Source organism: Rhopalosiphum padi, chromosome 3 (genome assembly GCF_020882245.1).
Source record: "Rhopalosiphum padi isolate XX-2018 chromosome 3, ASM2088224v1, whole genome shotgun sequence".
Classification (NCBI taxonomy): Eukaryota; Metazoa; Arthropoda; class Insecta; order Hemiptera; family Aphididae; genus Rhopalosiphum; species Rhopalosiphum padi.
Genome location: NC_083599.1, coordinates 68,015,611 through 68,027,666, shown reverse-complemented (window position 1 = coordinate 68,027,666; position 12,056 = coordinate 68,015,611). Strand labels below are relative to the sequence as shown.

The window sequence follows — 12,056 nt, the reverse complement described above, 5'->3', positions numbered from 1 at the left end:
TCGGCTATCGATTCCTCCGGATATGTGTCTATGTTGATTCCGTCGACTGTTTATTAAACAATAACCGATGTATTATATTATATACAGTATTTTTTTTTTTTTTTGTCAACAGTTTAGGTACAAAGAACACCCAGTTAACCATAATATTGTTTTTATTTAAATAAAAACATTTCAAACATTGTGGTCCACAACGGGAAATATAACACAATTTTATACACATAATATTATGACCAAAAAAAGCAATTCAATTTAAATACAAAATGAAATTTGTTAAAATAGTAAAATAATATAATTTAAATACCTAAAGTGATTGGTTTTTTTACGAAATATTTTTAATTTATTTAGATAACTCCAAAAGGGCAAAAATAGTACAGTAAAAATAAAAAATTTACAAATATTCAGCGGATTTATAGCCAGCGAAATCGATATGTATAAAAATTCGGCATAGTTGATAGTTTGATAAGCAGCGCAATCGATAGATTTCTTTAATATATATATATATATATATATATTATATAAGGAGTTTATAAAATTAAATATTATTTACTTTAAAAATATTATTACTAAAGAGGACGTCGCACCCGCATGTGTTGTCTCCGTCTTACGCACGTACGGCATAGTAAATTTTCGTTCACCAGTTTCAATAGTGTGCTTTTAGTTTTTATATTAGAGTGAATTGACCTATTATTAAACTTTTAGGTGAGAACATTATCTGTGATCTCTCGTCGAGTTTTTAAGATATTTTAATTTTTAAGTGAATTATGAGCGTTTTCAAATATTTATATTTTTCATACTCGTAACTCACTTGAAAATTAAAATATCGTAAAATACCAACGAGAGAACACAGATAATGTTCTTATCAAAAAGTTGGATAATAGGTAAATTCACTCTAATATCAAAACTAAAAGCACACTATTGAAGTTGGTGAACAAAAATTTACTAATATCGTACGTGTGTAAGACGGAGACAACAAATGCGGGTGCGACGTCCTCTTATAACGAATAACGAGCTATAAAACCACATAATATATAATAAGAGATTTTCTCAAAAATATTCTCAATTACGTATCCGTAAAACCATAAACTTTTTTATATGAACAAAATAATAAAACTATATTCAATCTAGATAATATTCAAAACCCATTGTACGTAAAGAGATCTGTATAAGCATTAGTTGGGACTAAATTGATACATTTTTAATAATAACACTATACTATATATCATACGAATCAGGTATTGGCCGGCAACACCGTTCCGCATAATCAGAGACGGATTTTCACAACTGCTGCTGCTAGACAAGTTTTATTTTGCCACCCCATTAAACTTATCAATGGGAAAATATATTATTAAGTACTTATTTTATTATTTTAAATAATTATCGGTTATGTTCAATAACTGTTCTAATCGTGAGAATATAGTATATCAATACAATATTTATAATTAAAATATAATCTATCGCCGTGTTTTCGAATAAATTTGATCTATCAATTAAATATAATTATTGTATAGATATAATTATAGGTTCCTTAAACAAATTAATGTATTCAATCAAATTTAAATCATATTATTAAAAAAATAAAAAAAACAATAATAAATAATCAAACTTAAAAATTAAAAATTTTTATTTGCATCATTAGTTGGATATATTATATTATTATTACTTATATTTAAATTGTAATATATCGTTATTTTACGCGATTTCGTAAAAAATTAAATTTCTTAAGCTCATAAAATTTTTTCTTTATCGACGCTAGAATTTTTTTTTACAATTACATAAAGGAAAACTTATGAATAACAAGGTATTGGATTTTTGAACCTTAAGTATAAATCACAAAAATTTTGAGTTTTAAACTTCAAAATTCCTTGCAAATTTTCTCAATTGTGATATATTTCGTAAACATTTGAACTTTAAATAGTTATAAACAAAAATTGTGACCAACGATTTTTGATTTTTTTTACTACGATAGGTACAACTTATAATAAACCTTTTATTAAATTTCAAAGATTTTTTGGATAGCTAAATTTTTTTATCGGCATTTTAAGAAAAAAAACTTAGAAAAGTCGTAAATTTCAATTGTCTATAAGTAGCTTAAAAAAGGTCAAAATATTTTGAAAATTTAATCGCAATCATAATATAAACATTTGGTAAAAATTTTAAGTATTTACACTGATTCGTTTTTGAGTTACAGCAAAATAAAAAAATCGATTTTGTCGAAAATGGTTATGCGTAAAAATTCCCGTTTTTCCGATATTTTTCAGGGTTTTTCCCGATGCTTTTGAAAACTACTCGAAATTTTTTACTTTTTACCCCCCCCCCCCAAGTACAAACTAGATGAATTTTCCTATTCAAAGAGGGGCCGAAGTATAAAAAATCGAAGCATTATTACTACTTCAAAACGTGATGACAGACACAAAACTAAAAAAAAAACTAAAAACACACATCATTGTAAAATAAATACATTCATCACTCCGTTCAGAATCTAAAAATATGATACGTATATATATAGTTTATTTAAATTTAAATTACATGATATTATATATTTATATTTATATATTATAATATTATATATACCTTAATTATTATATGAATAAACAATGATTATTTGTTTTCAAATGTTAAATAAGTATTGATTGTTGATTATAACTTAATAACTCATTGTTATTTTTATGATATTATCGACTAATTTTATTTATGACATTAATTGAATTATACATCAATTTGATTTAATTTTTGCTTATTGTTTGCACTAATGGGTGAATTCCATATTTTAAAATAAATAAATTAAATAGAAACAAGAATACCTAAAAATAATTTTCATTTTTTGATTTTAGTAAAATATTTTAAAAACCTATTTTTATTTCTTATAATTTACTTATAATTTCACCAGGTAGAAGAAGCTAATTTTAAACATACCAAAATGTATATATTATTCATTTAAACAGTTATAACAATAGATATTTAACGTTTCCGTCACTACATTTCGGAAAAATAACCATAAAAACTGTATTTTGGTTTTTTTTTTAAATTCGATTTTTTTTTATGGTACTTGTTTGTTATCGCTCCGCCAGTATGCCGCATAAAATTTATCGCCCCGCCATATAGTGTGCCGTTATATTATACCTACAATTATCGTATTTAGCTCGTGATGGATGATCTATTTTGGGAAATGGAAAAACTATTGTATATTGTATATTAAACCATATTAGTACGCTGCTGGCTTCGTTATTTTATTAAACTTTGACATCGTTTGAAACCAATACGAAAAATTAATTTTTAATTTTTTTTACACAAAATATCGAGAGGTTGTGGGGTTCTGCTAAATGGGGAAATAGAAAGCGTCGTGGAACAAACAGAAATTTTTTGGAATCATATTTAGCAGAATTTATGTGGAGAACACGTCTCGGAAAACAAGACGCATTTAAAACCATTTTAAAAGATATCCGAGTTCTGGCCTGACTGGCCTCCACTATAATTATAATTATATTATTTATTTACTAATGCATTTATACATATTTTTTTAAATTTATAAACATATATTTATTCATTTTAAAATTTTTATTATTAATAATACATACATATTTTATATTTATTCATTATTTTGTTTATTTTATTTAATTGGCGGGGCGATAAATTTTATGCGGCATACTGGCGGAGCGATAACAAACAAGTACCTTTTTTATATATATAATACATTATGTATGTACTCCATGGGAACCCGATAACCTGTCGGCATTAAGTCAAGCCATGGCCTGTCCGCCCGACTAATCCGTGATTTCACCTATGCTCCTCGATATCGGAAATTTGTCTATGGCGTCTATGTTGTATATACGTTTAACGGAGAGTCGAACAATACACGACGCGGATGCTGGTTTAGTGTTCACTTGTGAAAGTCACAATTTTTGTTTGCAAGCATTTAAAGTGCAAATGTTTACGAAGTATGTCAAAATCGCGAAAATTTGCATCTAATTTTGAAGTTGAAAATTCATAAAATGTTTGTGATTAGTTGTAAAAAAAACCCAATACAAGGTTCTCCACAACTTTTTCTTCAAATAATTGTAAAAACAAATTCTAGCGTCAGTATAGAAAAAATTTTATGAAGTATGATATTTAATTTTTTACGAAATCGCGTAGAATAATATGATTTAATTACAAATTACAATTTAAACACATGTATCTATAATATTATGTCCCTATATAGGAAAGTTATGAGGATAATCATAGTAAAAGTCGTGTAATATTTACGAAAAGTATAAAATTTCAAAATTAGTTACAATAAGCTCATAATATTTATGTTAATATTAACTTGCTAATGAACATTATGAATATAATATAAAATAATATATGAATCATTCGGTCGCGAAACGTACGTTTTGAAACATTCTTGTGATGTTATAGAAACATTGTGGAGACGTTTCCAATACGCGTTTTAACCGTTTAAGATGCGAAAAATTGAAATATATATAACAGGATCGTATGCAACGATAGTCATGTGAGTGTTAAACTACGATTATTGCTGTTACGCGCCGACAACGTTAAAACTGAAGTGGTGAATGCATGCGACCCTGGTACTGCGGACACTACTATTGCCTTGTACTACACAATAGTACACAATAGTGTTCCGGTATTTTTTTTTATGACACATTACTACAGTGTACTCTAAAATTGTTCGATTTCACGCAACAACTTTATTAATATCATTATTATTATTTATTTCATTACTGTTGTAGTTGTTATTTAACATAACCGTATAAAAACAATTATTAAATTACAAATAAATAAACAAAATAATCATACACTACTAATATAATTGCAATTTGTTGTGTATATTTTAAAATAATTAATTAAATGTGATTAAGTTTGATTTAATATTTATGAATATTATGATTTGTAATTCCGCAGTTCATGATAGGTATGGTATTTTAGTAAGTGTACTTACTTAGTACATTATTATTATGTTTGATAATTGATATAGTAATAAATGTTTTAATAAACCTATTGCCACATTTTTAGTAGATATATTTAAACTTTAAAGACTGTTCCGAGTTTGTGGGATTAATATTAATTATTTAATATTTAATATTAACATCTCATCAAACTTTGAACTTTCAGTAACAGAATCTAGTGAATAAAAAAGCTATCATGGCCTAGACCAGGGGTCACCAATTAATATTTTTGGAGGGCCACATTAGGAATCTGAAAATTTTACGCGGGTCATTAAAATTATTCTAAGTACATATTTTCAACGGCGGTAATCGACGGATTGACTACGTAGACGTAAAATCAACTAGCAGTCACCCAATGACCCAATAATTGAAGTTTAGATAAGATAATTATATCAATATGCTTTGCGACCAATTTATCAACAGTTGTCCGTGAAAACCAATAATATTTAACAAAAAAATAAATTTACAACAATAACACATAGAATGTTGTCATAATATTATGAGTTTTTATTTTTTGTCCGCGGGCCGCCATTTAGTGACCCATGGCCTAGGGTCTAGACCATGACATAACATATTAACATATCGAAAGTTGTTTGAGTTAATTTGTATTTAAATACTTCTTTGGAAGTAACATAATTTGGTATATTGTATATAATACTATATTACACTTATTACAATAATATTCAATAATATATATGCATATAATATTATGGAGTATGTAATACGCCGAAAAGGCATTTTTTTTAAACATATTTGGATATATTTTTATAGTTTTTAGGGAATTTAAATCCGGGCCTCAATTATTAGTTATATTTACAATTTACAAGTACTAATACTTTAATTAGATATTGTTTTTTACTGTCATATTCAGCTTCCACCTACTTCTAAAATCGGGAAGCAACCACGTTCGTTTTGTCACTGCAAGAATGTACTTATTTATTACACACTAACTGTGAATTCTTGAACAAGTCTGACGAAAATAGATTGGTTAAATAAAAGTCCATCAAAACATTTTCTCGAATACTCGAAATTAATACACAAGTATAGGTACAACATTATTGTTTATGGGTGTTCTCAACACCTAAAAACGGTTTTTTATTTACATTCTATAAGTTAATAGGTGTTTTTAATATGTTTAGCCGTTTAGATAAGTTTTGTCAGCAGATCTACTTATTCTACTTGCTTAAATTAAATATTTTTTTCGATTAGGTACATAAATGTTAGTTGTTAGGTAGTCGGTATTCATACATTGTCATAACTCACAATAACAGAATTTAGTTTAATGGAAAACGTAGATTTGAGGCAGCAGCGATAACTACAGTAAATAATATCCAGTTTATAAATTACAAATTTATTTAGTATTTTATTTGTTTTAAGTTAATAAAACTTTTATGTAACATGTTTGTATATAAATCGTTTGGTATTATTTAGACAATTCCTCCAACCGTTATTTCTAGACTCCTGGCCCTAAACAACGAACTATGCTGTATACTATTGTCTATTGCGTAGTGAATTAGATTACCCAGTAGGCGGTGTCAGTACCTACAATGTTAAGTGTATACCTATAAAATTAATTTATCTGTAAATACACCACTGTAAATTATTCATATGAATTTGTATTATTTCTTAAAAAAGTCGTGCAAGAAAGGCTGACTAGTGACTACTGACTGTGATTAGGATTAGAATAATATCATGAATTATTACCCGTGTAGTACTTGTAGTAGTAATAGTGCTTTGATCTCTAAAAAGTTAAATGAATCCAGATCAGTGTTTCTTAAACTTTTTGAAATATAAATGATATGATATGAATATTGACCTTTCTTATATTGTATTAGAACAAAATAATATTGACTATATACTATTATTTAACGTATATTTCATACTGTAATTAACTAAATGTAAAATTAAAATATATTAATATTTTATAAATAAATAATAGAATTTTCAAAATAATTTTTTTGAATATTTTGAATAAAAAACACTGAAGTTTCGTGTTACCCATAAGTGATCTTCGCGGAACCCCAGGGATAAAAATAAATAAATTTATATTAGCGTAATCTATTTACGATTAAATTTTCAAAATATTTTGTTTTTTTAAAGCTATTTATAGACAATTGAAATTATCGATTTGTCTAGATTTTTTTTTTTTAAATGTCTATAAAAAAAATTTGGCATGCCAAGAAATCTTTAAAATGTAATACAAGGTTTATTATAAGTTGTACTTATCATAGTAAAAAAAAAAAATCAAAAATCGTTAGTCACAATTTTTGTTTATAAGCATTTAAAATTTTAATGTTTACAGAATATGTCAAAATCGTTAAAATTCGCAAGGAATTTTGAAGTTAAAAATTCAGAAAATTTAATGTCGTAGTTCATTTGAATAACAATAAATAAATTAAATATCATTTTTTTTCAATTTTATTTCTATAACCAATGGTAATTCCATATTTAAACCGAAATATAATCGATTTTCGGGAGTTAAAACGAAATTCATGTATGAGAAGCCCTATAGAAACTTATAACGGTTGACAAAGAAGACTTAACACCCCCCCCCCCCTCACTATAAAAAAATTTGTCCCGTATAGTTTCAGAAATTAGCTGTTGAGGGTATTGGCGCGGGTCATTTATTAAGGAGTAATATTTAGGCAATTTAGTTCACACGTTCTATCGGCGTGCGTAAGACATGCATGTACGCGAGTGTGTAAATCGACATTATAAGGGGCCTCGCTAATGCCGTCAATGTGAGCTCAAAAGACGTAAAGTTTTAACAAAATTAAAGTTAGTTTAAGATGTCCGATTTTGATTCTGAAAAAAATTCTGAACTCTGCGGAAAGTTGTCTATAGCCCGTACGGAATACTTTGTAACAATTAAATTTTATATTCTAATAAAGTGGTAATAAAAACTTGAAAATATGAATTTTTCCAAATCATAATATAAAATTTAAAATTTAAATTAAAACCGGAATGTTTTGTAAGATCTACAGATATTTTTCTGCTGAATTTAAACATTTTTTCAGAATTAAGATCAGACAACGTTTATTAACTTTAATTTTATCAAATCAATAAGTAAGTTGTTGTAAAATTTGTTTATTGAATTTTTATTGTAATCGAGTTATTGACATGTGCATGCGCGCACGAGACTGGCAACCGACGGTGACTCCAGCCGGTAATTGCATTGCATTTCACTTACACTAATTAACATTTACAACTAACATATACATCTCGAGCGGCTAAGACGATGAATTGCCTAAATGTTGTCCCTTAAATAATAACCGTAGCGAGGCCCCTTAATCGACTTTATCACTTTATCAGAGAACAGAACGTTAACTTATTTTATATACATAGAAAATTTAATTTATAGAAATCTATTGATCCGCTCATTATCGTTTTATAGGAATTTTACAATTAACGACTTATTGTCTCTTGCTTTCCACGACCGGTTCTCGTCCAATATAAATGTTAAGTATTTATATTAATTTACGATTTTATTTTTTGACGAATTATAATTTATAAGATATTAAAGGTAAGGCTAAATATTCAAATTAAAAAAAAAAAACAAGTGGGCAAGTGTGTATCGCTCTGCTGTATAGTAGAGTTGGAGAGTAGGTCACTATATAATGAACGTATTTAATTTGAATGCAATGACAGGTATACGAAAAACTATTCTGAACGTATATGAATTTGTCAGTTTAGGATATATTATATTATTACTTATATTTAAATTGTAATATATATATATATTTTTTTTTTTTTTGATACAAATAATTTATTTTTTTCAACTACTGGTAAAAGTTTCAAGTTTCTACGACTTATAGTTTTTGAATAACAACAAATATTTTAAATGGTTTTAGGATATATCGTGATTTCATAAAAATTTAAATTTCATACACTCATAAAATGTTTTCTATATGTGTTGGAGTTTTTTTTTTTACAATTATTTGAAGAAAACCTTATTATGAAAAACCTTGTATTGAGTTTTTAGGCTTAGGTATACTAAAAAAAAATAACTAAATCGAATTGAATGGAAAATTCAAACATCGTTCTGAGAGACATCGGAAAAGTTACCTAGTTGGAGCTAATAAGTTCTATTCCAATTCGCCACAAGATGATGCACGTCTCAGACGTATCAGTTCAAAAATCGAGGTATACTCATATACTAATGTCCGTTTTCCCGTGAATTGAGTTATACTAAAATTGAGATATACTGATATACACTTTATTATTGTATATTTGTTTTAGTTATACAATTAGTATCTTATAATCTTATAAATTGTTAGTGAAGATCTAAAAAATATTGTAATATAATATTATTATAATACCTAATGAATAATGATTTTATTATGTGGTTTAATGGTTTATATTATAATTATAATTTATATATTTATATTTTAATAATTGTTTCATATATTTATTTTTAATATAGTCATAACTCATAACTAATGTTTGTAATACACTTAATTAACATTTTCAACTGAGACAAAAAAATTATTATCAATATTTACAGAAAAAAAATACAAATTCTTTGAGTTAAACCGAAAAAAAATTAATTTTGTAAAATTCTTATTTTGCGTAAAAATTTCTATTTTTTTTTTCTTATTATGTTTTTTATATTTACCAATCATTTCAATTTTAACCTTTCACATGTACAACTTGATCCAATTTTTTGTCAAAAACTATTTTTAAAAGTGATTATCAAAGCATTTTTTCTATTATTATACCCTTCAGATTAACAATGTATCATAACGTATTCAACAATGGCATTGTTGATTTCATAAATTTGGTACTATTTTCCTTTCCAACGTTTATAAATTCAACGTAACATACATATTATGCAATTTTAACCTCGTGAGTATTTTAACAATTCAATACATAATAAATTTCACTAGTTAGTCAATCAAATTGTAAGTATTATTAGGAATGTCACAAATTGCCAACTGATTATTGAATAACAGGCAATGTAGATTAATAATTCAATATGCATAAATAAAAACAATGTAGTACACTCAAATACATAATTGACTGTATGTAGTCGTTAAATAAATTATCATTTTTTTTTTTTGTTATGATAGAAATATACACATCTCATGAGTGCTGTTAAGATAAACAGAAATAAGTCTGATTCATTTAAAATAGATTATCTATATAAGCTTTTGGAAATTTGAATCTAAGCTTGTAATAAAATGTACAACAAAATCATATTAATGATTAAAATATTTTATAACAATTTAATAATAATAAAAAAAATATATTATAAGCATGCAATAATACAACTCAAAACTTGTTATTACAAAATTTAAAAATATCTATTGCTTCCAATAAAATATATATTAAGTATATCTGAAAAAAAAATAAAAAAAATAGTATTTTATAAATTTAAAAATGTAAAAAAATTAAATGTTAGTTTATAAAAAGATTATTTTTTATTAATTAATAACTAGATGTTAAACAACATTTAGATAAAATAATTATTTAAACCTAAATACTTATAATAATATATGTAATATTATGAAACAGAAAAACAATTTTGTTTATTAGGATATAACTCTTAGAAGTTGAGTTAAACAATTTTAATTAAATTAACTGTTATAATCATGTGGCATTGACAATAAATAAAAATATTAATTGAATATATTTTCTCTCAATGTTAGAAAGCTATTAAAAGTAACTACCATAAGACTAACAAAGCTTCATAAGCTAATAAATTTACAATTATCAATCAATAGACAAAATATAATAATTTATAAATCTGAACTGTTTTTATTGTATTTTATTTTTTGCAATAAATCTTAATAAAAATAATTAACATTGTTAAAATATGTTTGTACTTATGATAAATGGAAATATAAGTAATTTCCAGGTTGACCCTGTTAATTAATTTAAATAAACAGGTCGATAATCTTATATCTTAATAAATAAATATCATAGTTTAGGAAGCACCAATAAGAACAGACCTCAAAATATATATTTTAAGAGAAGCTGCATATGAATATATTTTGAACTGAGAAAATTTCAAAACAGTTTTTTAAATAGCTCCTAAGTAGTCATGGTTATGTATTTATGCATAATATGCTGTAATATATATATAGGATATATATAAAAAGTTAACATTATATGCAAATTGAATAACCCATTTCCAAAATAAAAAACCATTTAAAAAAAAAAATCATAATCATAAAAAAAAAAATAATACTTAATGACACTTAAATCTATGAATACAATGTCTTTTCCACCCATTCTTCCATTGTAAATGAGGCAACATTTTTGTTGTCAGGATCGCGTTCTTTGAACATATCTATAAAATATGGACCAAATTAAGTTGATAAGTATACATTTTTACAAAATATAAATTATGAATTTATTATTAAAAGCTCGCACACACTGCAGTGATGGTGGTAAAATTCTATTGTCTTCCACTGTGGCAGTAAATTGTGTGTGGTTAAATTTTAACACCACCATTACCGCTGTAGAGTGTGTGCACCTTTATGAACTAGTTTAAGGTATCTTGTCTGATATATGTTAAGTCATCAGCCAGATTAATATTTAAAAAAATTATTTGTTCCTATATCATAATATGAATTTTTTATTATAAATACTAAGGAAACATTGTATACCATAATCGGCATAAACTATTTTTCTTTATAAATCAAAAAATTTATCCAATTAGCATGCATAATACAAAAAGTACTCGTACAATTATGGTCATAATTATCAAGCATTTTTTTTTTAAAATCAATCTTATAATGTTGTATACATATTTTAAAAGTTTACCTAACCACATTAGGGCAAAGTTGCAATAGAAACATCTCATTGGATAATTTGATTTAAAATGAGTAATTAAAATGTGCAATTTTATAATTTTTAATGAAATAAAATTGAACTTACCTATCATGGTTTTAAGTCTTACAGCGCACATAATAAAATCGTCAAACATTATATTTCCATCTTTTGTTGCATACCGATGACACATAATATTAAGAATGTGTGTATTCAGATGGTAACCAACTGAATTCAATGCTTGTCTTAGTTCAAATCCATTTATGTAACCCTTGCTCTCTTTATCGTACATTTTAAAGACAGTCTAAATCGGAAAACATAAATTTTAAAATATTTTAA

The 12,056-nt window shown here is 25.6% G+C and overlaps 1 protein-coding gene across 5 annotated transcripts in view; it reads right to left on the bottom strand.

Annotated features, from left to right (window-relative positions):
- Nucleotides 1-10,141: 10,141 nt before the first annotated feature.
- LOC132924530 (calpain-A) overlaps nt 10,142-12,056 on the bottom strand; it is a 45,990-nt gene continuing 44,075 nt past the window's right edge. For all 5 annotated transcript variants that reach the window (XM_060988896.1, XM_060988895.1, XM_060988894.1 and 2 more), the window contains 2 exons: nt 11,826-12,021; nt 10,142-11,235 (listed from right to left, as the gene is read on the bottom strand). In XM_060988896.1, coding sequence (XP_060844879.1) covers nt 11,150-11,235; nt 11,826-12,021 — 282 coding nt within the window. In that variant the 3' untranslated portion in view covers nt 10,142-11,149. The remainder of the gene's footprint in view (nt 11,236-11,825; nt 12,022-12,056) is intronic.